Source organism: Capsicum annuum, unplaced genomic scaffold (assembly GCF_002878395.1).
Source record: "Capsicum annuum cultivar UCD-10X-F1 unplaced genomic scaffold, UCD10Xv1.1 ctg5353, whole genome shotgun sequence".
In the NCBI taxonomy this organism is placed as follows: domain Eukaryota; kingdom Viridiplantae; phylum Streptophyta; class Magnoliopsida; order Solanales; family Solanaceae; genus Capsicum; species Capsicum annuum.
This window is the reverse complement of record NW_025861637.1, coordinates 4,081-32,031: the sequence shown is the minus strand read 5'-3', so window position 1 is coordinate 32,031 and position 27,951 is coordinate 4,081. Positions and strand designations below refer to the sequence as shown.

The 27,951-nt window shown below is 38.1% G+C and overlaps 1 protein-coding gene and 1 non-coding gene across 2 annotated transcripts; one reads left to right on the top strand and one right to left on the bottom strand.

Annotated features, from left to right (window-relative positions):
* Positions 1-148: 148 nt before the first annotated feature.
* LOC107863863 (rRNA biogenesis protein RRP5) lies at positions 149-27,951 on the bottom strand. The gene is given in 28 exon segments (XM_047404205.1): positions 149-717; positions 839-919; positions 1,002-1,232; positions 1,320-1,475; positions 1,575-1,671; positions 7,534-7,710; positions 7,829-8,114; positions 8,117-8,210; positions 8,591-8,689; positions 9,034-9,217; positions 9,295-9,440; positions 11,153-11,210; positions 12,374-13,001; positions 13,804-13,954; positions 14,160-14,234; positions 14,334-14,380; positions 14,383-14,498; positions 16,465-16,565; positions 16,658-16,741; positions 17,129-17,274; positions 17,390-17,522; positions 19,132-19,230; positions 19,325-19,399; positions 19,907-20,013; positions 21,378-21,655; positions 26,408-26,542; positions 27,373-27,509; positions 27,868-27,951. Coding segments are annotated over 28 exon segments (4,113 nt in total). The 3' UTR covers positions 149-609.
* Positions 9,693-9,772, top strand: LOC124893082. Its single transcript, XR_007050542.1, has one exon. It is a non-coding gene; the product is annotated as a small nucleolar RNA R12 (small nucleolar RNA).

Below are 27,951 nucleotides of genomic sequence, written 5' to 3'. Positions count from 1 at the left end.
AACTTGAACCAGAGACTTCTGAATAAAGATGTGGAGTACTTACCGCCCTATCACAACCCATGTTGGTAGATAATAAATATAGGAAACACGTAGTCCTTTCTCAACTACTTTTTGACATTTAGAAACAGGCTGGAATTGCGTAAGAAAATTTAAAGCGTCAAAAATGGATTCATCATTGCTAAAATTCATATTCATACACAAACGCCTACAGAATATCATATCCCCCTTGCTTAAAACTGAGATTCTCTTTACACCACAATTTCTCTGTTTGTTCCAAAAATTACTCTTTTACACAGTTACAAAAAAGAAGTCGCATGCTTCTCTGCCGTCTAGCATGTTTCAAAACTTGCATTTCAGTCTCCTAACTCTATTTCAATCACTCAACTCACGTCCAACAAGAGAAGTTGGTTCTAGTGCTGGGGACATTACTTTCAACAGATTCTTGCCACAGTTAGTCGTGTTTGTACGTCCCAAACAGCAGACAGTTTCAACCTCAAGGTAATTTCTGAATTGGACATCAATACCATGTGATGATCTGTTCTCCAGCACTATGAAGGACTCTGAACCAGGTCAAAATATTCCAGTATCTCCACGACTGCTGTGTTTAATTCATGTAAGACTGCTCTCAACATATTCCATTGCTTTCCTTTTCACAGCCTCCATTCGTTCATCATCACCAAGCGTATTTTCATACTCAAGATACTTTTTAAAGAGGAACTGCACTCCAGATATCACAGGCCATTAATAAAAAGGACAGGGCACCATCTTAAAACAAGAAAACCAACTGAAAGAAACATCACGACAAATATTCCAGGGTATTGAAAATATATATAATCACCTTCATCTTTTTGGGTGGAAGGCTAAGAGTAATTGCCCTTTCAAATAAACGGATCACATCTGCATTTCCCAGTCGAATCTCCTGTTCATGTGATTTAGTTTTGAGTCATGAACAGTAAAAATGATTTTCTTCACCCACACAATAGTGCAGTTCAATACGGTACCTGATCGAGATAAACGCTCCACAGATCAGTTCTCTTTGGATACTCGCGAAACATTTTCTCAAATAAGGAGCGACCCCTGTCAGAAACTACACACTTGAACTCTAGAATAGCTGTTTGTGTAATAAAGTTAAAATGTTTGTGCAGAAGAAGACTTAGCAAAGCACGATTCACCACTGACTGGACTCCATCTTGGTTTTGTTTCAATAGCCACTGAACCCGCCTGAGCCAAACCTAAATGCAAAGAGGACACAAAGAGTTAGCAACAGTTAAATAAGGATCAACCAAAGCACTTCCAAAACCACTCTTAGGTGTCACTACCTTGCACGAATGCTTGAACTTCTTGACCATCTTGTTAAGAAGTTCATCTGTGAGTTTGTGTTGCTCAGTCCTCTCATACATTCCTAACAAGGCCAAATGCACTTTTTTGGGATCACAATACTGCAATGCTCTTTGGAATACTTTTGCAACAGCTTCCTGGGGCATAATCAAGAATATGGGATTCAGAGGCAAATATTGGAATTGAAAAGTGAAATATAACAAACATAAATGGGTCAATATCATTGTTTTGCTGACCTCTGGTGGATTTCCATACTCGTTTTCTAAATTAAAGTAAGCAACCCAAACATTCAGCTTTTCCAACTCTTCTCACACATTTATCGTCCTCAAAGCCCTTGAGAAAAGAACCAAGACACAACTAACAGGTCATACATAATTTTCCATCACATTTTGCAACTCAATAGTACCTAAAAACACTAAATCAAACATGAGTTGTGCATTTGTTTGCACCTCATGTGGTTCTTTTAGTTGTTTCATGCAAGGAACCTTTTGGAGCAAAGTGTTATACTTAAGCCATATAGATCACATATATCTTCTGAGGCACTTAAATGTGATGGCACATCTGCCCAAGATAGTTTTTCCCAAAATGTGATGTTAGATTGACAGTCAAGGGAACAACCCTATTAGCTGGTCATGGAAACAATAGTGGAAGTCCAGAAGCCCATATGAAGTTAGCTGTTTTATGTGGTTGGTTGCTCACGAGGTGCAGCCTACTTGTTGAAATCTGCCTCATGAGCTGTTAACTAATGCTAGGTTGGCATGATTACATGGCTGCTAATGTGTTTTTTCTGTTTCCAGAAGATAGAATTTTCTGTAGTAGTTTTTCAGTTATGATTTTCCTAGTCTTTAGGCATATAGCTGTTGGTGGACTTAGTTCCTATTAATTAGGTAGTTCAGTTTTTTGAGTTACTGCATTAGTTACTGCAATTTGTTAGGATTTTGCTGTATTTAAACAACTTTGCAGCATAATAAAAACATCTCTCTTTTCCTCTTCATTTGTTTTTATTTTTTTCCCTCTGTAAACATCTATAAATTGGTATCAAGAGCCTTACTTCTTAAGGGACTTGTGAGAGACTTGTGAGTGTGTTTTTTTTTTTTGAGTGTTTATCCAAATTTGTGGCTGCAAAACACCATTCAAACAATGGAGAATGCATGTTCTTTTTATGCTATGGCTCCGCCAGTTTTCGACGGAGAAAATTATCAAGCCTGGGCAGTGAAAATGCAGGCTTATTTGGAGGCCTGCGATTTGTGGCAGGCTGTCGAGGAAGACTATGAAGTGCTTCCTTTGCCAGAAAATCCAACCATGGCTTAGATTAAAGCTCACAAGGAGAGGAGAACAACAAAGTCCAAAGCTGAATCATGTCTCTTTGCTGCAGTTTCTACCACCATTTTCAGAAGAGTAATGATATGCAATTCCGCCAAAGAAATTTGAGATTTCCTCAAAAAAGAGTACGAGGGAGATAAAGAATCAGAGGAATGAAAGTACTGAACTTGGTCAGAGAATTCGAGATGCAGAGAATGAAGGAATCCAAAACCATTAAGGACTATTCTGACAGGTAGCTTCTGATTGCAAATAAGGTAAGGATACTTGGAACTGAACTTAATGACAATAAAATAGTTCAAAAGATTCTTGTAACCTTACCTGAAAGATATAAGGCAACTATTGCTTCATTGAAAAATACTAAAGATCTGTCAAAGCTTAGCTTGGCAGAGTTATTGAGTGCTCTGCAGGCACAAGAACAGCGAAGGGTGATGAGGCAAGAGGGATCCATCGAGGGAGCCCTGCAAGCAAAGTTGCAGCTTGGTTCAGGTACTGCTAAGGGTAATAAAGGAAAAGAAAAGAAAGGAAGTTATGAAAACTACGAAGGTATATCTGCAAAAAATGCTACTACCACCGATAACAACAAAAAAGGCAAATATCCTCCTTATCAACATTGTGGGAGGAGAAATCATCCACACTTCAAGTGTTGGAGAAAGCCTGGTATGAAGTACCGAAAGTGTCAAAAGCTTGGTCATGCCGATATTATTTGCAAAGAGAAGGGTTTACAACAACAAAATGAAGCACAAATTGCAGATCAAGAACAAGAAGAGCAATTGTTCGTGGCTACCTATTATGCAAGCAAAAGTTCAAGTGAAAGCTGGCTTATTGATAGTGGTTGTACAAACTACATGATCAGTGATGAAAAGCTTTTAAAGAGCTTGACAGATCAATTAAATCAAGAGTCAGGATCAGAAATGGAGAATACCTCCCAGCGACAGGAAAGGGGACCGTAGCAATTGAGAGTTATAAAGGTACAAAACTTATTTATGAAGTTGTATTTGTTCCTGAACTTGATCAAAATTTATTAAGTGTTGGACAACTGCTGGAAAATGGATTCAAATTATTATTTGAAGACAAGGTGTGTCTAATCAGTGATCCTAGTGGTCAGGAAATGTTCAGAATTAAAATGCAGGGGAAAAGTTTTTCCTTAAATCCATTCAACGAGGAACATATAGCTTTTCCAAGTCAGTCCATAGTTGCAGAAACGTGGCACAAAAGGTTGGGGCATTTCCATCACAAAGCTCTGTTGTTTATGCGAAGGAGCAAAATGGTAAATGATTTACCAAACTTGGAGGAGCATATCTCAAGATGTAAGGCTTGTTTGCTTGGCAAGCAAACTAGACTTCCATTTAAAAGTTCCACATGGAGAGCTACAGAGAAGTTGCAGCTCATTCATACCGATCTCTGTGGTCCGCAAAGAACTCCGTCGCTTAATGGCAACAGGTATTATATTATCTTCATTGATGATCTAACAAGAATGTGTTGGATTTATTTTATGAAGTTTAAGTACGAAGTTGCTGGAATTTTCATGAAGTTCAAAGCTTGGATAGAGAATCAGAGTGGCTGCAAGATTCAGGTTATTAGATCAGTTAATGGAACTAAATATACATCCGATAGGTTCAATTCTTTTTGCGAAGAAGCTGGAATAGAGCACCAGCTAACTGTCCCTTACTCTTCACAGCAAAATGGAGTTAGTGAGAGAAAGAATATAACAATCATGGAGATGTCCAAATGCTTGTTACAGGAGAAAAATCTGCCGAAAAAGTTTTGGGCAGAAGCAGCAAATACAACTGTCTACTTGCTGAATAGACTGCCTACGCGGGCGGTGGGAGGGAAGACTCCATTAGAGGCATGGTATGGTTTCGAACCTGATTTTAAAACCCTCAAGATATTTGGATGTCTATGTTTCTCTTATGTTCCACAGGTTAAGAGAGACAAGTTAGATAAGAAGGCAGATTTGGGAATCTTCATTGGCTATAGCTTATTGTCTAAAGCTTACAGGATCTTTCAACCTCAATCGGGCAAGATTATGGTAAGTAGAGATGTTCAATTCCTTGAAGATGAGCAATGGGACTGGAATTTTGAGGATTCTCGAGTTCCGAACGACAATTCAAAGTTTGATGAATTGGTGGATGATCAACCTATTAGGAGAACGAGGTCACTCTCTGATATTTATCAGAGGTGCAATGTTGCTATTTTTGAACCTGCAGGATACGAGGAAGCAAAAATTGATCAAAAATGGATAGATGCAATGAAAGAGGAGCTGTCCATGATAGAAAAGAACCAAACTTGGAAGCTAGTGGAAAGACCGCAAAACAGAAAAGCGATTGGAGTTAAATGGATTTTTCGAACAAAGCTCAATCCAGATGGTTCGGTAAACAAGCACAAAGCTAGATTGGTGGTGAAGGGCTACGCACAAGTTTGGGGAGTAGATTTTTCTAATACTTTTGCCCTGGTAGCTAGATTGGATACAATTCGAATGCTTTTGGCAATAGCGGCACAGAAAAGTTGGAAGATTTTTCAAATGGACGTGAAGTCTGCTTTCTTGAATGGTCCACTATAAAAGGAAATGTATGTTGAGCAGCCAGAAGGATTCAGTGTACCAGGAAGTGAAAATATGATTTATCTGTTAAAGAAAGCTTTACACGGGTTAAAGCAAGCTCCTAGAGCTTGGTATAGCCGTATGGATAACCATTTGCTAGACTTAGGATTCGAAAGAAGCTTAAGTGAATCGACTCTTTATGTCAAGAAAGTTGGCTCTAACATTATTATTATTTCTCTGTATGTTGATGATTTACTTGTGAAAGGAAATAATATAGCGTTGATTGAAGAATTCAAGGAGGAGATGGTGAAAGTCTTTGAGATAACCGATCTTGGAGAGATGACCTATTTTCTGGGAATGGAGATTAAGCAAACTCAGAATGAAGTGTTTGTTTGTCAAAATAAATACATGAAGGAGATTCTAAAAAGATTTAGAATGGAAGAATGCAAGAGTATGAACACGCCTATGAATCAAAGAGAGAAGCTAATGAAGGATGATGGTGCTGAACGAGTACAAGAAGGAAGCTACAGGAGCTTGATAGGATGTTTGATGTATCTTACAGCAACAAAACCAGATATATTGTATGTTGTAAGTGTACTGTCCTTCTTTTTGAATTCTCCAAGTGAATTGCATATGAAAGCTGCAAAAAGAGTACTCAGATATGTCAAAGGCACTATAGATTATGGAGTCAAATTTAGCAAGTGTCAGACTTTCAAACTTCAGGGATTTTCTGACAGTGATTGGGGTGGTTCTGCTAATGATATGAAAAGTACTTCATGGTACTGTTTTATTTTTGGCGCTGGATGTTTTTCTTGGTGTTCGAAAAAACAAGAGATTGTTGCTCAATCCTGCAGAAGCAGAATTCATTGTTGCGACAGCTGCGATCAATTAAGCTTTATGGATAAGGAAAATCTTTTGTGATCTTGGTTTGGAGATGAAGGAAAGCCCAGAGATATTTGTGGACAATCAGGCTGCCATTACTATTTCTCACAATCCAGTCTTTCATAGAAAGACCAAGCACTTCAATGTGAAGCTATATTTTCTGAGAGAAGTGCAAAAGAATGGTCTAGTGAATCTGGTATATTGCAGAACGGAAGAGCAGCTGGCTGGTATTTTTACGAAAGCTCTTCCAGCCAGCAAATTTGAATTCTTGAGAAGCAAACTTGAAATTTGCAGCTCTTGACGCAAGGAGGAGTGTTGAAGTCTGCCTCATGAGCTGTTAACGAATGCTGGGTTGGCATGATTACATGGCTGCTAATGTGTTTTTTCTGTTTCCAGAAGATAGAATTTTCTGTAGTAGTTTTTCAGTTATGATTTTCCTAGTCTTTAGGCATATAGTTGTTGGTGGACTTAGTTCCTATTAATTAGGTAGTTCAGTTTTTTGAGTTACTGCATTAGTTACTGCAGTTGTTAGGATTTTGCTGTATTTAAACAGCTTCTTTGCAGCATAATGAAAACATCTCTCTTTTCCTCTTCATTTGTTTTTATTTTTTTTCCTCTGTAAACATCTACACGACTCAAAACAAACTAGAGAGGGCTTTCATTATGCAACAGGTGCTTTATGCCTAACCGTGATGACTAAAACAGCAGACACTTATTCCTTCACTGTCCTGTGGCAAGTCAGATTTGGTCATTCTTTTTTAACCTATTCAAGATGCCTTTACCATGCATCGTGCAGTGAGGGATCTCTGACCATCTGGGGGGTTTGAACGAATAAGGAAGCTACGAGAAAGATTTGGAAAACTGTACCAGCTTGTGTTTGTTGGATATTACAGAAGGAAAGAAAATGCAAGATGTTTCGAAGGAAAAGTAGATCTGGTACCGAAGATTAAGTTCAGATGCTTATGACTTTTTTTGTGTAATCTTCAGGATGTCAAAAATGAAAATAGCTGGTTGATTTCCTCAATTCAGTACAAGGATAGGAATTGGTAGAAGGAACCCTTCTTTTTTCTTTTCTTTTTTTCTGTAAGAGAGTTCTATGTAAATGTACTAGAACCAACTTGGTGCTAGATTTTTCTCTTCTATCAATATGCATTACTAACCTGTTAATTAAAAGATCTTTTCATATGCTTGGCAATTTGACGAGGTAAACAGGCCAATATAATCTTCTTACTGTCCTGTTAGCATATTCACTGTCCTATCACATTGAAGCACAAGAAGCAGAATATTTTCCTTTCACAAGAAGCATATATAGTCTAGAAGAGCAACAATACCAATATGACCGAAGGTTTATTAAAATTCCAACTACAACTTTATAATTCAAACTCTTCATTTGCCAGACATGGAATTCACTGTTTGTTTTAGATGAAGAAAATATAACTTCAAAGATTTACCGTTCGGCGATCAATCGGGCCTTCTCAACATCAGCCAAAGACAGCACAAATGCCATGTATTTTATCCAGACAAAGCTGCTATTTGGGGAACTTCTAACTAATTTCTCAAACTCATCTTCATCTCTGGGAATATCTTTTTCCAGTAATCTTTCCTCGGCAGCTCTAATTTCTTGTTCCCTGCTTAAACAGATTTTATCATATGAAGACAGTTATGATATAGACAACATTACTCTCTATGAATTAGTAAAAACTGAAAGAACAGGTAAGAAAGAAATAAAAATGATTCAAACAGTTCCTCAATCTTTTAGCTTTTTTTGCTGCACGTTTCTTGTTCTTGTCATCTAAAGTATCGAAATTGATGGCATCACCTGAGTCTTCATTAACTACATCACACATATCCAAATTTTCAGTATCATCAAGTGGGACCTCCAGTGGCGGTATGGATGCCCGAGATTCAACTTCAGCAAGGAACAGATCCTTCCCATCAACAGATTCACCATCAAGATCCTCCCGTCCTTGAGAGCTCTTCTCAGGTGAAGGAGTTGATTCAATACCTATGGAAAGAGCATCTCCATTCACTAACCAGAACTCAGCCTTGCATCTGTTTCAGTACTTGTAGCATCATTAAAATATGATTTCTTCATCCCAAGTAAAATTCGATGTCTTTCCTTATCAACCTACAAAAGGTTGAAAAAATGAGTTTCGAATGTAACAGAACCAAATGGAAGAAATGACACACACACTATACAGCCGAAGTCATCCCTCTAGCTACTCTGAAAAGTTAGATTAGTACTTGTAGAAAGAAGGGTGATAAAAGAATTTGACATGCAAAAATCAAGTACCAACTTTTATAATTCACTTATATAGCATGATCTAACATTGTTATTATTGTCCAAACCAGGAGACGACGACAAAAATGAAAAAAAAACGAAACAAGGGATATAAACAAAATTATTTATCATTACTCTTCCTTTCCCTTTTGGCTTGATAAAATTCACGTATACAAAAATGTGTCTACACTACCAAAACTGCAGTGTTATACAGAACAAGCATTTACCTTCAAAATCTTTGCTGTAACTCTATCCCCAGCTTTGTGTCTAGAGTCAATAGTGTCAACATGATTGTCAGAGATCTCTGAAACATGGCACAACCCAACCTAGAAAATAAAGCTGGAATCATCAGCATACAAGTAAAACACAAGCTTTCTGCTAAGAACCATAGCTCATCAACATTGCAAACTGATGAGAAAAATACATTCATGATGAATATCAGAACTTGCTTATAGCTGATGAAAATACAAAGCAGGAAAAAGATATATTAATCAGTAAAGAGTATGAGAAATTCATTACAGTTGATGCAATAACAATAATGCGAAAAGCTATAGACTGAAATATTAATAATGAAGTGAGTGTGATCCATGTTCAAAAGTAACAATGTGGTCACTTAGGTCATAACAACTTACTGCCAAGTCACAACTACTGGAAGTGACCTGGTACATACCAAGTTTGTGTGATCAACTGTGATAAACAGACCATATGGTTCAACTCGCTTGACTCTGCCAGATATGACATTCCCAACAGTCAAATCACTTAGAGCATCATAATCAGAGCTGGGGGCACCAACTGCACTCGATGTCCTTAGAGTGACTTCCACTCGCTTGGACAATGGCTCCATGGAGACTACCCTGTAGTATAGGAACTTAGCATACGAGAACGAGAGGATTGATACAATAAATAATTTGTCCATACTGAGAAAACTTACTTTCCCATGACAAGTTTCCCAACAGGGAATTCTTTCTCTGGATTTTCCACATAGCCATCAGACAAGTTTGACAGGAGAACTTTAGCATCAACTTTGCGCGAACGCATTACAAAACAGCCTTTTGGTGTTACATTTTTCACATATGCCTAAAAGTAAAAAATGGAATACATTACACTTTAACAGGCAGAAAAAGGAAATTTGTCATCACTGCAGATGCAGTAACATAGAAAGAAACAAAGGCTAAAATGATCTTACCAATGAGTTTTGAGTATACAAACAGTTTATATCATATGTTCTTGTTTTCTTTGACAACTGAGAAATCAGTTCATTTCATATATGTTGAACGAATTTAATGGAAAATGATGAATAAACAAGAACTATTTATGCATATATAAGAATGAAGGATGAAGAAAGACATCATTTGGAGTCGCTATGATATGTCTATAATGATAACTAGAACCAGCTACTTCTGACTGAAAGAGGAAACATATACACACCCACACCCACATACATATACACTTGTTACAAAGTCAGTCCACATCCATTTATTTTACATATAAAATACAAGATGCAGTTGCTCGAGCGGAACAAAAAAGTTCATGCTTGAAAAAGTGTGAAAGAAGTTTCAGATGAAAGGTGAATTACATTCCAACAGAAAGGGAGAATGGAAAAATGAGAACAATAAATATTTGATGCAACAAAATTAGTTACTTCAAGATTTTGATATTAGTGGAAAGGAGAAACAAGGTGTATCTGAAGGCATAGTTATTAGCATTGATAAAAATTGAAGTACACATTCAAATCTCCCCACATAATATAATGCATCTCTTTTAGGAAGTCAGCCTATGTAGCAGAAGAGATCAGTTAATCAGCAAAGTGGCACTTGATATTATGCTTTGATATTGTAAGTGACAGCAATATGGAGAAAACTTAACTAGAGACACGTATGAGGATGAAAACGGAGCATGGTGTATGGGAGGCTAAACAGTTTATATGGGACAGATCAATGGACATATGTGATGGAACCTTGGGATGAACCCAGAACACCTAAGTTGAAGTCAGGAAAGATGTCATATTGGGAACCCGTGGTGGGATGAGGTCTGTTCATGGAGGAGAGACTTGAAGTTCAAAAGAAATCTAAATGGTTTGGTTCTGTATTTTAGGGGGAGGGTATTAGCTGTTAAATGCCAGCTTCTTCTAGCTATGATGCATATTTGCCTCTGAATGTGAAATCTGATGTTAAATATGTAGGGTATCAATTGGTTTTTGCCACTTACATTGAAGGATTTAAAGAAAGATATACTTCAAGAAAAGCAGATGTTGGATGAATAGCAAAGGGAATTGTCCTACTTGTGGGATTTTGATTTTGGGGCAAGTTGAAGAATTGAATAGGACAGACGACCGTCTGTAAGGAGTGAGCAGTAACTTAATAGCTAGATGTCCATGAGATGTTAGGAAGATCATTTCATTTTGTTCGAGGGAGAAAGGAAATCATATGATCTTCTCCACCCATAGAAAGAATACATCCCTTGGACACCAAGGAAAGAAAAGGTAAATTACCTCAACATGATAACGAAGATGAAGCTTTCCTCATCTTTAAGAACCCCTTCAATCGATTAATTTCCAATTAGACAAGTGTTACATAAGATTCAATACTATTATATCATCAAAATTAACTTGCGGGCATCCATCAGAGTTTGGCATATATCAATGTTGTGCGATATCTTTTGCATGGAGGGGGATGAAGACACAAGCACGAGGGTATTATAGGTTTAAAGGTCAGAAAACTACGGAAAGAGAATGACAGCACATTAATGCAGCTTGCAAGAAAAAAAGAAACATCCAAATCATATTGTACCTGCACCATCATATTAGGATGAAGATCCTCAATCTTCTCCACCAATACAGGAAACTTCCTGAATAAACAATAACCAAAAAAAATAAAAATCAATAAGCAACAAAAAGAAGTACGGAAATGATATAGCCTATGGGTGAAAATACCTTATATATCCACATTGAAATAATTGCTAGATAGCCTCAAGGAGGGAAAGGAAGGATAGGTGGAAAGACATCTAAATTGTTTTTTTTTAAACAACCGTGGTGTCCGGCCCAGATTGCGCACACCTCGACTAATTCCACGGAATACCTGTCACCTCCCACCTGCAGGACATCAGGTAACTCTATCCACCAAAACTAGAACAGATGGAAAGAAATAAACTAGTGTTTGTCTCTGTTGGGAATTGAACTTGAGAACTCACGGTGCTCAACCCACGTCATTGAACCACTAGGCCACACCCTTGGGTGCATTGTTTCTTTTGGTTTTAGAGGAACGGAAATGCCAAAGTGGAAGGGCTTCTCTTTCCTTCCCCTCATCTTTTATTTCCTAAGCCAAACAAAGGAAATAGACATTCACCCCTCCTATAGTACTCCAATAATGAGTAAGATTCCAATGTTATACAACATTACCAATTTTATAACCCATTTACCGAATAAATTATCAAACAACTATTACAGGACATTTCGGCCTAATCATCTATATTAACTTCCTTGAGTCTGCAGCAAGGAGGATCGTGAACACATAAGAAGGTCCAATGCACTGGATGACAGAAGTCATAACGCATAGCATATATCCGCCTTTAAATTCACTATCAGAACCTCTATTTTCCCGCCTAATCAGCTAAATTGACACCCTCAGGTCTGCAAGGAGGAGGATATTGAAAACATAAAAAGGTCCAGTACACTTTAGATAACAGAAGTATCATTGGGATCAAGTGCATAACACACATTGACTGTGAAATTCATTGACCGAACTCTGCAGAAACAGACTAAGAAAAGCTTAGGCAACAACATTTTTTTATCATCTAGAAGAACAATTATATTCCAAAAGTAAAACATTTGTAGCATGTTTTTTTGCAGCATGATAAGAAATCTATAACCGATGAAGATTATAAATGCATTCAGGCTCATGAAGTTCATGTGTGTTGACCTTTAAGAAATAACACAAGAGGAGAGGAGAGCATACGTAGACGTCTTAGGAAGAGTCCTTAGAAAATTCAAGTGTAAGAGATCTGGAACTTACAAAGTGTCATTGAGTGCAGAGAGTTTCTGCTTCTGGGTTTTGTGTGAAATAGATCGCAGCGAGAGGTCAATATGAACAGTTCCCTTGCCTGAATAAGCAATCTCCAGAACTTTGCACTTTACAAATTGTCCTTCATGATATCCAGATAGAGGATCGGTTACCCCTGGATCTGTCAGTTCAGTGAAATGAACCTTACCATATAGGTGAGGATCAATCTGAACAAGCACTCCACCAACACCTGGAAGGATTTTGGAAATCCTGCCACCCAAAACACTGCCTTTACGAATATGAAATGACATATTTTCACTTAAATGATCTGTGGGACCATCTTCTTGACAAGCAGGTCTTTCTGGGTCAATCAACAGTGGATGTGAAATTAAGCGCACTAACTTCTTCTCCTTGTTACAACTTAAAACATAACCAGAGAAGGCCCTGCCAACAGAGAACCTTTTCTGAAATTCATCTAGCTCACTAGGCTCACTTGAGCTATTTAAGATATAGAGCTGGGCCTTAACATCTCGAGATATCGTTATCCAAGCCCATTCACTGTCAACTTTGTACACAAAGCCAGAAACTAGCTGGCCAGTTGAATAACTGAATTTTTTAACGGGTTCAATTTCACCAGATCCTGGACACAAAAGAACAACCATAGTCAGAACTCAAAAGGGATACCTTCAAAAATAAAAGTAGACTTGCATCACTTGAACATGATTGAATTGTGTCTATTTCACGAATATTAATCTGAATATCTTAACCACCCTAGTGCGTAAGATTTATTTTGGTTTTTATTTCTTTAAATGGAATAAACCTTTTCTGCATCCATAGAGGAACTCATAAAAGAAAGACAAGATTTTCAAGTTTATAAATTGAAGTTTGTCGCCATGAACTCATAGAAACAACGAATGAGATTATCGAACTAAAATTTAAGAGTTCTCAGCATTACGCATATATATGCCAGCCACAAATACATCAGACTGGGGAAAAATTAGTCCAATAAGAGAATACCCCGACATATCCGGTATATAGAGAAGGACAGAATCACAAGACTTTTTGGTGTTAGTAAACATAAAATAACCATGCAAAGACATAAGGATTGGGTAAAATAGTTCCCTATTAGACATGCCAAGCTTGTGGAGCTTGCAAAGAGACAAAAATTAAGGCAGCAAACCTTCTACTAATATATCACACAATACAAATTTCAGTTTATTGCACTCTCTCAAGATCCCATCTGGAGTCTCACAGCCAAAAGTATATTCTTCACACTCTACAGGGCTTTAAGAGGGATGACATTTGATCTAACAACAAGAATGCAAATCTGTTCAAAGTGAACAAGGTAGACGCCAAGCTCAAGTGGAAGAAATTCATACGAGGTAATAGTCGGTAAAAACAAAAAAGATATCATGCCATACTTAGCAATGTTATCATTTCACCTGCAAGTATGGATGGTTTAATGGATAGCTCCCACTGATAGACACTCTTAACACTTTCTGAAATATTAAACTTTGAAATGATCCTTGCAGTAAGTGTCTGCCCAAATCTGAAGTTACTAAATGGAGCTTCAGTATAATTGTCATCTGATGCCTATTCATCAAGAAATTGAAAGACACAAGTTACGGAACACAAAAAATTAAGTTACATTTATCTTTTTCTCCTATTCTTTTTTCTTTCAAGGCGGCAAGGATTTCTATAATCAGGTATACTTTCTTTCTTTGTCTATAATGCAAGGGAGGAACTCATTGCACTATTACATAATCATTTGAGAAGAAGTTATCAAATAATTACTTACCTCTGTTATGTGCACCCTCCCATGGAAACTGGACCCAAATTTTAGTCTCAGTTCAAGTGGACTTATTTCAGTAATCTGCAGTTAATTGAAAAGAAAAAATATAGTCCCAAGCTAATTTGTGACCTGAATCCTTCATGAAAAAATATAATCTATTACCAAGAAATATATCCATACCTCTGCCTGAACCAGCGATCCGACATTATAAGTAGATTTCCTTTTAGCCTCTTGGAATTTGACGTTTCAATAGCTTCACTGATAGACTTGAGCTGCAGCAGCAATCTCCCACTTGTTGAAGGAGAGGGACAATGAATAAAAATGACCTACCACTCACACAACTAGCTCCCAAAATAAGTCATACTAATTTTAGTAAGTCCCATAATTATACAAATACTTATTGAGCCTTGACTTAGAATTCGAAGTCTCCTTATATTAAATACTCCCTCCGTCCCATTTTATGTGTCGCCATTTGACCGGGCACGGAGTTTAAGAAAAAAGGGAAGACTTGGTAAAGTTTACCAAATTATCCTTTATCAAAAAATGTGTCAATATCTTTTTTTTAATTAAGTGGGACCAACAAGGGTAAAAGGGTAATTGTGTCTTTAAAAAGTTGCCTAATAAAGAAAGGCGACACTTATTTTGGGACGGACTAAAAAGGAAATGATGACACATAATTTGGGACGGAGGGAGTACTAGATAGAAAGAGGTGTACATTCCTGACGTCCCTCCCTCAAAGTGATTCAAATTCCACGGTAGCCTTCTCTTTTATATTCTTCCATTTAAGTATCAGCTAGATATATCTTCTGACTGGCATGTGCACATACACCGTGCAAAGATGGTTTCTCCAACATTTCTACCCATGGTAATAGTCGATTGAATGTTTACATTAGCTTAAGTTCCATCTACCCAAGTTCCCACTTCATGAAGATTATTACAGGGAAAAATTGGCATTGCTTTATAAATCGATGATTCCATATTTCACTTGCAACCATACTACAAGATTCTTATACTTTTTTCCTTTCGATCATATTAATTAATCTATAATTCTATATCACAGCTACCTCATGCAGTCATTTGCTATTCACCAAACATAAAATACAAAACATGTCGAAGCAAGTTTTGCTCTGAAATTTCTGATTCGCTTTACTTCCTTCTCAAGTCTAGTGACACTACAAGGTCCAAGCTCATATTTTCAAGGTGATGTTAAGTCACAATTTTTTTTTGCATAACCATGGTCTTTCAGTCAGCTTGCACGCATCTCGATTAATTCCGTGGAGTATTTGCTACCTCCCACCAGCACCAGCATATGCATCTGCATCTGGTAACTCTATTCACCAAGGCTTGGATAGATAGGAAGAGATCACATAATGTATTTGCCTCTGGTGAGATTTGAACATGAGACCTCATAATTTTCAACCAACTTTATTGGCCACCAAGCAACACCGTTGGGTGCTTAAGTCACAACATTTACCCCATGAACTAATATGCACATCTCATTTGCTTTACTGTTGGAATTTCTAAACATCACTTTTGTTGAAGAGTCCCACATCGGGATCTTATGGGACGGGCAGTTTCGTTATATAGCTTGGGTAATCCTCATCTTTTTGGTTTGAGTTATACCCAAAATCCATTTGTTTACATACGATCAAAGAAGGATCCCTCCCAATTCTTGTTTCCCAGTGTTGGACCACCCATATTAAAAGTTGCCCGTGCTCGAGATGTTTAGTTGTGGCGTTAGGGGGGAGGGAGGATGTTAAAGAGTCCCACATCGGGCTCTTATAGGATGGGTGGTCTTTTTACATGAATTGGACAATCCTTATATCTTGAGCTAGCTTTTGGGGTTGAGTTAGGTCCAAGATCCACTACTTCACAATTTTCATTGCAACTCAAATACCATAAAAATTCCAAACTGAAGCAAAACCACAAAATAGTGAAAAAATAAAATAAAATGACATAACATTTTTCTGGGAGGTGGTTGAGTGGTTGGGAGGTGGGCCTCCTTTGTGGGAGAAGACCTGGGATCGAATCCAGCCTCTGTCTGCTGCTGAGCAATGAGCTCGTTGCATGGGACTCGCCTAGTGCGGTGTACATCTCCTATGTGGTTGGTGTGCTATTGCACAAAGAACAGGTTACCACAGAGTGCTCAACCGAAGGAAAGAAGTTGTGGCAGAGGATTCCAAACAAAAAACATTTTCCGCTCCACCCGGACAACATAAATGGAATGACAATGAAAACACAAAAAAGACTAATAGAATAAGAATTATCAGGTTTTATTTTTTTATAACCTAGCATTATCAGGTCTTATTACCTTTCTCCATTGGTAAATGATTTAGGTGGAAAATTTGGAGTATTGTAATCAGCTCGTGATGCATATCCAAGTGTGTAATTATATGATGGTACTGAAACAACCTGGTTAACAGAAAATGTTAAGCACGCCTACAACATGAATCGAAGTAGGCAAAATACAACATAAAAACACGGGGAAAAAATGAAAGACTTGCCAAGTAATTTTCTTTAACAATCTCCACAACAACATTTACAGTTTGATTTACTTCCAATTCTCCTAGCATTTCCCTTTTGCGTTTCTGTTTAAGAAGGTAAGGTAATCAAATACACCAGAAAAAAAAATTAGAGCAGTGCAACCAGAATAGATACAAGATAAAACAAGAAAGAAACTACAAGATTTATACAAAAATTTAGTAGTTTTTCACAGAAGAATTAGTACAAAAAAAAGTCCCCACCTTGTGATATGTGGGCTGCCCACCCGCACAGGCTCAAACCCTGCCGTAAACAAAAGCCTGGTATCTAAGTAGAAAAGGATAGAGGTACAGTCCATTATCCACCGAATTTCTAACTGTGCACACTGTCCCTCGGGGATCTCCCAGTTATAAAAAAGGTCTTCAACGAGACGAATAAAACCGAGAGAATGAACAGTACAGTATAACAAATGAAATAGCAAATTCAAGAATGACCTTCTGGGTTTGACTGTTAGTGGTCTCTTTCTTTGATTTATCCACAAAAACAGGCTTCAAAGACAGATCCACCAGGCGTTCTATCTTGGAAACATCCAGTACTGCTGTGCGAATACTTGAGCCAGTCTCCACAGGGATTCCACTTACTGCAAAGGTATCATTTACTTTATTAGTTCTCAAGGAAACAAACAATAACTGTATATTCAATGTTTCAAAGGGATTTATACTGATAGTGGGAAATAAAACCAAAAACGTCATTACATTTCTGAAAGCCTACTACAACACCGAATTCCTTTATTTCATGAACTTTTCCCTTCACAGTGCAACCCAGATTAAACTGTTCCACCCATCTTAAGTCGGAACCTCCAGAGTCCACTGACTGCAGCTTGGAAATCTGATAGCAGAGAAAGATGAACAAAGATCCATTCAAACTGACACAGATTCTAAGAGAAAAGAGTATTCCCTACATCACCTTCTATATAACAAGATCTGATAGAGGACACAGTCCAATAAACATGTCATATTTATGAGCATCGGTTACTTATTATTAAGTGAGTTTTTGGGATACACAATTAATGAAAAGAAAAAAACATTTTTACTTACATAGACCTACGTTTGGGATGCGGGAAGCGAGGTTGAGATGGCTCGGGCATGTGATGAGGAGATGCTCGGATATCCCAGTGCAGAGGTGTGAGAGGTTGGTTATGGATGGTTCCAGGAAAGGTAGAAGTAGACCCAAGTACGGGGGAGAGGTGATTAACTAGGAGGAAAGGTCTAAGTAGACCCAAGAAGTACTGGGGAGAGGTGATTACATAGGACATGACACAGTTTCGGCTTATCGAGGATATGACCTTAGCTAGGAGGTTGTGGAGGACACGGATTAGGGTAGAAATTTAGTATGTGGGAGTGCATTGTCTTGATGTTCGTCCATACTAGTAATTGTAGTATTACTCTTGTAGTTTCTTGTCCTTCGATTTTTGTTACTATCTGTTGTTTCTTGTACTTGGCTTATCATACTGCTTTGTTGTATTACTATTCTGTTACTATACGTTGTTTCTTGTACTTCCATTATTTCTTTTCCTGGACTGATTTTCTTGAGCCGAGGGTCTATCCAAAACAGCCTCTCTATCTCTAGGGTAGGGGTAAGGGTTTGTGTACCCTCTAACCTCCCCAGACCCCACTTTGTGGGACTACACTAACACTGGGTATGTTATTATTGCATTTTATTGAACAATGAAGACACTAGAGACTCCAATGCAAAACCTTAGCACACAAGATAATTTTGAATCTTGTTTCAGGCTACCACATTCTCCTCTGTAAGCAGAAAATAAAACAAACATACAAGCCCACCTGTTATGGACCCAAGGCAGGTATTCACGCTCTTGAAAGTCGAAAAGGTTAATTAAATGATAAAACAGATGAGCAGAAACTGTAAAAGACTTTGATCATTCAAGTCAAAAGCAACAAATATGGAGATGAGGAGATCTACGGTACTTCCAAAAGTTTGTAGTCAAAACAGGCAACTCATAAGAACATATGATAAGTTTACTTCCAGTCCAAAAGAACACAACCAAGAACAAGTAAGTGAAGATAAATCAAATGGGAAAAGTCTGGCTAAATTTGGGGCAAAGTTGAACAATATGTAACATAACACACCCTATGGGCATAAGAGTTAAAGTGAATTTAATTTAACCCAATTAAAAAGGATTTACAGCGAATTTAGGAAGTTCCAAGCGCACTATTAGATAGAAAGTCCCTCCCTTAATAAAGGCAGAAAATCTGTCTACACAAGGCCCATACCAGAAGTCTTAACAGATTTCCAAAAGGTTTGTTCTATGTTCTGATAGTTTTCTTCCCTACCAATTGCAGATGGCACCTTCCAGGTTGGCTAAAGATGCAACAGACAGAGAAAACACTCCGTATGACAAGCAAACAGGAATATTTTGCCAGTCAAAAGATCAACAGGGCTTTTCTGCAACATAGAATTCACGGTCAGTAATTACCTTCTCCACAAGGAAGTATTCTTGAATAAAGGATGCATCCGTTGAAGAGCAAAAAGACTGCTTCAAAGAAACTGTAATTCGACTTGTTTCACTGTTGACCTGGATGAGAAAGGGAAGGGACGAACCAAAATTTCACTGGGAATATCAAAAGCATAACATACTAAAGCTTCAGTATACCGAACTGTTGACCTACATCAACAACGTTAGTGCGTACAGACTGTCCAATCTGGTAAACTTCAGAAAGACTAGATCTTCTATCATAAGTAGCCTTCATGAAAAACAAAATGGCGATGACTCAACATTTTCTATTGATCATATTGTGCACTTCATACAAACAAAAGAGACGATCATGAAGGTAATAGATTTACTGCAAGAAGTATATATACCCTGTTTCTTGGAGAAAACCCAGTCAAGCGCCCAAGGTAGCGAATGAAGATACCACTTTCAATTATATTACAAACATACCCCTGGATAAAACTATATATGCTGTAGATAGCGGAGAAGTGGAATTACCAGAAAGAAATATCATGGTCAATAAACCAACTTCAACTACTAATGCTTTGAGCATTTCAAAAGAAAAACTTTAGTTGTTGTGATCTCTCCGGTTATGAACAATCACTAGTTTGTAAGAACCATGCCTACCCCACAAGAAAAGGAGAAAAACAAAGATAAAAAATGTGCCTCAGTTCCTTGCCATTGGATTATAAACAGTTGCCTAGCTTACCTAGAAAGGAGAGATGAAAGAAACTCAAAAACTATGAAGTACATTTCTTACATGCAGCACCGAGTTAAGACGGACTTGGTTAATATCCAGCGGAAGTTGCTGAGCTGAGGTCACAAGAGAATGTTTTGCTGAGGGTATAAAATTGCTGCCGTCTATGTCTACAAACATCAAAGACCCAAACAAATATCTAGTCAGTGCAGTGTCATGTTAAAACATTCTCTCTCATGCAGCCTCAGAAACTAAAGAACATAGAAATACCACAGGTCAATCTATGGACAATAGTTGGTTAAATTACAGAAGAATCACATAACAAGTAGAGGATACAAAGTTGACCGCAGCATTAATATAAAGGTATTATAATGGGCATCTCCAACTCCAACATCTACAGCGTACTGACTAAATCAGTATTGCTGAATCAGTACTCAGTACTTGACTTTGCAGAATGCGACTAGAAAATCTAGAAGTCTCTTTCCCCCTCTTCAAACTTGTACTGTTGTATTCCTCAGCATTAAGGAGGATATGAGAGAGATAGCTAGTTACAAAGCTCCTAGAAATTCTACCACTTGATCTACTTCTTCCATACAATGTTCTTTACACCAAAAATAAAGAGATAAAATACAATTCTCTTTCACTTAAAAAAGGGCAGCTCGGTGCATTAAAGCTACCGCTATCCGCGGTGTGCATGGAAGGGCCCCACCATAAGGGTGTATCGTACGCAGCCTTACCTTGCATTTCTGCCAAAGGCTGTTTCCAAGGCTTAAACCCGTGACCTTCTGGTCACAGGACAACAACTTTACAAGTTACTCCAAGGCTCTCCTTCACAATTCTCCTTCACTTCCTGAATTGAATTGGACCTATCTTCAAAACATTCTCATTTCATTTCCAGAACAAAATAAAAGCCCCCCCCCCTCCCAAAATAAAAAAAAGAAAACCTTTTCTCACCCAACAACTCAGTAAATCTGGGTTATGTTCTAGCATGGTCCAATTAACCTATGTAAGACTAAAAAAAGATTGCCCAAATTTGAGCCATGAATCTACAGTGGAGGAACAGATGGCCGTTTGTTTCCCTTGTTTCACTGCACAGGCAGCATCTGGAGACTACAGGTAGTCTCCTTTTCTGGAGCACTTCATGTGTTAAGCAAGATCTCCTAGTCACCAGACAAGTGAAACATTTTAATTTGAATGGTACTATGCTTTTCCAGATTTTCCTCCATAGGATTACCCCTTGCAGATTCCTCCTCTCTTCTGCTTTTAAGTTTTCATACTACATCAATGATAAGTTTTGCTCTCAATGACACGCTAATCTAGATTAACAAGAAACCACCTTTTTGCTATTATTGAATAGGCATACAACCACTTTGGCTTCTTCTCAGTAAAACTATTAGCTATGTCTATCCAACAAATAAAATACAAAATTACTGGACAACTAAAAAGTGAGCTATGAAAAAAAATTGGTCAGAAATGACCAAATATTAACTGAAGAGATATCTTGATACAGCTGGATGTAGGATAGAGAAAGTACCAAGAACCAAAAGCGGATCAAATTCATACCCAGGTCTCAAGGCAGACTTCATCAACTCAGCATGGCCTGCAAGCGGCTTAAAACAGTAAAAGCAATTGCAGAGAAACAAAGGATTCAACGGATGATATTCACCACTGTGATAAGACAAATGTTGGGGTGAGATTGTGCCCTTAAAATGACCCTGAACAGTAACATCTAGCACAATTGCATCCGGAGTTACTCGTTCAACCACTCCAGAAACAACATTTCCTGGTTTAACGAGTTCATTGCTGAATACCCTAGCATTAACACTCAAATAATTGGAGGAATCATTTATGTAAAAAAAAATGAAATCCAGAAATGCAACCTAAAAAAGAAAAAAAAAAAAAACCAGTGATACGAGTCAAATTGACGTCAACGCTTTTGAGCATGTAATTCGAGGCCAACACTAGGGAGCCCAAGCCATGACCACCTCATGGATGCCAAGACGTGTTTGGAGTACCCTTTTAGAGCTCCAACTAGAACAATGTCATGCGTGGATGATAGTTTGGAGCGCGGGAGGAGCTATCGCTGATGATATCATCAAAGGGAGTATTGAGCAACGTCGTGTTTGGAAGATAGCATGGAATCTACGAGGTCCAACGAAGCAAAGGAAGAGCATATGTGACAACATATGGCCATTTGGCATTTAGGGTCACTTTTAGGCCCACTTGGTATTTAGGGTCACTTTTGGGCCCATTTGTAATAAATAGCTCATGGCTATAAATAGTTAGGTCTTCCTTCATTTTTAGGATAGCTGATGAATAATGATGACAGATACACTTGCAAGAGTTTTTAAGCTTGTTGGGAGCTTATTGCTTTATTGAGAAACACGGTTGTGAGCGATTAATTTTACTCGAGGTCTTCATAAGAGAATTGGTGCTTGAAGGATTTATCGTTGGGGTTTTTGGGTTTAATATACCCATTAGTTTCATTGATTTTTCTATCTGTGTTATTCTATCTATCCTTTACTTTCCTGTATTGTCTCTATCATTTTTCCTTTGTTTTTGTGTTATTTTGCCTTTCCGTATTCTGTCTCATATCATTTAGTATCAGAGCCGAGCCGAGCTTAGGATCATTCCCACGATTCTAGTCTTGGGTTTGTTATCTAGAAAATTAAAAAGAAGTGTAAAAATAAACGTTTTGGTCATTTTTGAATCTTTGAGTGTTTTGATTTTTGAGTCTTCTTGTGTTTCTAGTACTAGAATCTTGTTCCCTAGTACTATTAGAGCCGAAATCTGAAATTTGAGCTTATTCCGACAAGATTTAAGTGTTCCACCATTGTTGAAGTTTGAGTTTGAAGAAATTTGATGTGGGTTCTCAAATATGATTTTTGTGGTTGAATTTTTGAGCTTAAAATTGCTTGGATTGTGCTAGGGAGTTTGAAGTGAGCTTGGGTTTCGAATTCGTCAAATTCCGAGTTTGTTTGCTCAAGGGTCAATTTTCTGAATGTTCTTCATGTGCTTCCTATCTTGTTGAAGAAGAGCATTCAAAAAGGGTGTGTTTGAACCAAAGGAGTGAAAGAAAAAGTTGTGTACTTGTTTATGCCAAGGAATATTCCAAAATTTCAAAAGGAGAAAGGATAAGGTTAGCACAAAAAGGGAATATTGCAAAAGAGGAAAGGGCAAAAATAGAGTACAAGGGGGGACCACAAGAAATTTCAAGGCTTCTAGAGCTTGAAGGATACATTGAAGAACCACAAACTGTTGAATAACTGTGCAACTAGCCTCAACGACACAGCAATTTGGGCCAAAACACTTGACGACTTCCCTTGACGGCTCACCAAGCTAGTGACGAACCATCGAAAAATCAGTCGCGAGTTGAGGGTTGTGGATGACTTACTGGTTAGAGCTGACGGACAGCCTGACGCTCAGTCAAGCTTGCAACGGCCAGCCAAGTCATCCGTCGCCAAGAACCAGTTCAACAACCTATTTTGGAAAGGGGGCGACGGCCCAAGCGGCGGACCACCAAGGGGCTGACGGTCAGTCACTCAAACCATCACCCTGAGGCAGAATTGCACCACTTTACCAGAAATATTGTGACGGGTTCCTTGACTTATCTCCACAAGGTTGACGGATCACCAACAAATTGGTCGAGTTGGAAAAAGTTTTGTAAGCTCATTTTCAGATTCTTAGTTTCTCTTTTTGATTCTTCATCATCTTTTTTCTTAATTAACAACTAGTAACCCCTCTACTTAGTCGTGATTAGTTCTTGAATCCGTTTTTCTTTCTTGTTCTCTTCTTTGTGTGCTTTTATCATTTGTTTCTTAGTTAATTTCTTGTCTCAAGTCCTTTTACTTTTAATTGAGTCGTCCATATTTGCTTCATCCCCTTTCTCCCATATACTAAGAACCATGGGTGGAGCAACCTTTGATACCTTAGTCAAAGCCATCAAGGGGTGCGACAAGATGTGAATGGATTGATTAGGGATTGATCACACATGAAAGGGAAGATGGTAAATTTTAGGTGTCTTACTCCCCAAAACACTTCCACTATCACTACCCCGGAGATCATCCACCAAAATTTTTCTCCAATAACTCAAGAACATGTTCCCTCAACCCAAACAAATGCAAACCAAGCTCTACAAAACATTGTTCAACCATTCCAAATCCAATTACGCAACGATTCTTCCCACATTAGGCCCATTAACCGTGATACTAGCATTTTACCTAGCATTACTCCTCCTCTTGTGCAGGATCATGAACCAATACTTCCAAAGGAGAATGCAGGGAGAGTGCCTCGTGAACATATGCTTGAAGGCCACACGGAGTTCTTACCAAAGGATTCCAAACTTGAAAAGTGTGATGGCAAGTCGATGAAAGATTTGGATTTAAGGTCGAATCCTTTTCAAGAAGGAGAGGATGATACGAGTCAAATTGGCGTCAACGCTTTTGAGCATATAATTCGAGGCCGACACAAGGGAGTCCAAGCCATGACCACCTCAAGGATGCCAAGACGTGTTTGCAATACCCTTTATTCGAGATCGAATCCTTTTCAAGAAAGAAAGGATGGTATGAGTCAAATTGGCGTCAATGCTTTTGAGCATATAATTCGAGGCCAACACAAGGGAGTCCAAGCCATGACCACCTCAAGGATGCCAAGACGTGTTTGGAGTACCCTTTTAGAGCTCCAACTAGAACAATATCAAGTGTGGATGATACCTTGGAGCGCGAAAGGGCTATCTTTGATGATATCATCAAAGGGAATATTGAGCAACATCATGTTTGGAAGATAACGTGGAGTCTACGTGGTCCAACGAAACAAAGGAAGAGCATATGCGCCAACATATGGCCATTTGGCATTTAGGGTCACTTTGGCGCCCATTTGGTATTTAGGGTCACTTTTTGGCCCATTTGTAATAAATAACCCATGGCTATAAATAGTTAGGTTTTCCTTTATTTTTACGATAGTTGATGAATGACGATCAGAGATACACTTGCGAGTGTTTTTAAGCTTGTTGGGAGCTTATTGATTTGTTAAGAAACATTGGCTGCGAGTAATTAATTTCACTCGGGGTCTTCGTAAGAGAATTGGTGCTTGTAGGATTTATCGTTGCGGTTTTGGGGTTTTGGGGTTTAATATACCCATTAATTTTATTGATTGTTCTATCTTTGTGGCACGTAGTGGAGTTAATGCTAAATTAGAGGTTTGGAGGCAAAACCTTTGAGTCTAAAGGGTTTAGGTTGAGTAGGTCCTACACGGAATATTTGGAGTGTAAGTTCAGCAAGGTGTCTCATGAGTTCGATGTGGTTGTTAAGCTTGACACTCATCCTATCAGTAAGAGAGATAATTTCAAGTATCTGGGGTTTATGATTCAGGAGAATGGAGAGATTGACGAAGATTTCACTCATCGGATTGGGGTAGGGTAGATGAAATGGAGGCTCGCCTCCGAAATCTTATATGACAAAAAGGTACTTCCCAAACTTAAAGGCAAGTTCTACAGCATAATGGTTAGACCAACTTTGTTGTATGGGGCAGAGTGTTGGCATGTTAAGAAGGCCCACCTTCAGAAGATAAAGGTGGCGGAGATAAGAATGTTTCGGTGAATGTGTGGGTGTACTAGGAAAGATAGGATTAGAAATAAGGTTATTCGAGATATGGTGGGAGTGGCTTCGGTGGAAACCAAAATGAAGGAAGCGATTTTGAAATGGTTCGGTCATGTGATGAGGAGGAGCATGGATACCCCCACTGCGGCGGTGTAAGAGGTTGGCTAGGGATGATTTCAAGAGAGGTAGAGGTAGACCGAAGAACTGTTGGAGAGAGGTGATTAGACATGACATGGAGCAGCTCCAGCTTACCAAGGACATAACCCTGGATAGGAAGTTGCGGAGGAGGCGGATTAGGTAGAAAGTCTAAGTTTAGGATGTTGTATCTTTTGTTCTGTTACTTGGAGTATCTTGTTTATGGTATTATTGGATATGTTAATTTCTATTGTATCTTGTTCTTTTAATATTCCTTGTCTAGATTGTTTTATTTTGAGCCGGGGGTCTATCGACATCAATCTCTTTATCTCTATCTCACATCTGAGGTAGTGGTATGGACTGCGTACACTTATCCTCCCCAAACCCCACTTGGTGGGAATATACTGGGTATGCTGTTGTTGTTGTTGTTGTTGTTGCGGTATTCTATCCATCCTTTACTTTCCTTGTTTTGCCTCTATCGTTTTCCTTTGTTTTTGTGTATTTTGCCTTTCCGTATTTTGTCTCGTATCACACAGCGGTGAAGGAAGGGCAAGGATACATATTATAGATCAACATGACAATAAAGCGGTTCTTCTTGAAGAAAAGCTTGAAAGTCACAGTAAATATTCCAGTCGAAGGATTTCAATGATTCAACAGACACCAACTCTACTCTACTGAACCACCACAAAGAAAGCAAAAGAGCTGCCAAAGATAATAATTTCAAGATATCTATTTATTCATGAGACACAAAATTTACATATGGAACCAATAACAATAGGAACATCACAGTTAAAGCAACCAATATAACATCCTAGACAAAAAAGAAACAAACCTTGAGGGTGTCATTGTGAAACTGAGGTTAATACGGCGTGAAGCTGGATTAGAACTCGTAACTCTACATTTGACTACTTGTTCAACGTGATACATGGAACTTATTTCACACCCGGGATCAAGTCCACGTTCAGATCTGGATACACAAATGGACGCGTCAGTGCCAATAAGATGTCACAAATATCACAGAGACATCAATTGGCATACAAGTAAGGTAGAGAAAGTATCATAACCTTGATATTTTTGCGTTTATATAATACATAGAGTGAAATATACCGACAAATCTCAAATCACATGTAGCCTTTACCCTGATAATTAAAAAAAATTGATCATCCAATTCATATTGTTTATATTTAGTCTTTCTTCATTTCCAAAGAAGAAGAAAATTAATTAAAGTTCCCTATCAATTAGAAAGTTGACATCCCCAATAACATAAACATATCTTAGGGCACATATTTGAAAGAAATTATCAAACATGCAAGCAGCGTTGACACAAAGGCAATTTGCAACATTTCAGGCAACTTCTATCGTACACTCGTCCTGATACTCTTAACAGTTTTTTGGGGATAAAAGCAATCCTGTAATCTCATACAGATAATAACAGAGTTCCATTCTGAAAAAGATCCTCTCATAGCTAGTCTACACCAAAATGTTCAACTCTCCATTATATAGGTCCACATCCATAGATTGGTAAAACAAACTCATAAGTCAGAAGAGAACAAAGTTGTCTGGAACATATAGGTGATACATACTTGAGCCTCTCAGAAATGTAATCATGATTAACAGACAAAATAACATAATAGAGTTAAAGAGCGATCATTTACAGAAACATAATCAGATTCAAAGCGAAAAAAAAAAACTTAAAATCACTGTATTACCACACATCATGATATAACCAAATATAGATATAGTGTTAGGTACTGGGATATGGGATATAGTTTGACGGGCGAATTCTAAGGGACTAACCTAGGGGCAAACCCTTGTACTCCATTGTAAAAGCGGACAAAGCAACTGTGGTTTTCAATCTTCGTTATCCACCCGTGTGTTGTTAGTCCTTCAGTAGCATCAGCATAAGAACCAAGAATTTCAAGTTTCGATTTAACCTACAAAAGACGCCAGGGAAAATTTGAGAGACGTCCAAATGATGAGAGAATGACAACGAATAGCAGAAGGAACGAGAGAATGGCAGATAATTACGAGTAACTTTCTTAAAAGGTGCAATAATAGAGTGGATATGAATGGATAAATAGTTAACTGGATTTTGCAGTACAGGAGACAAATGGTATGGGTTTACACAGGATAAGTGCGCACTCAAGAGGGGCTTCACAGAAGGTTCCAACACAACCTAATGCTTTTTTTTTTGTTTAACTGAGAAACATAATGAAAATTTTACAAGCCAACAATGAGTACAGCCTAAAAATGGCATAGGATGCACCACTGACCCACTTCACCTTATCTTACCCGATACCAACATTCACCAACACCGTCTTTCGAAAAGCTAAAACCATATAAAAGGTCCTTTTTAACAATGAGATTGTAAAACAT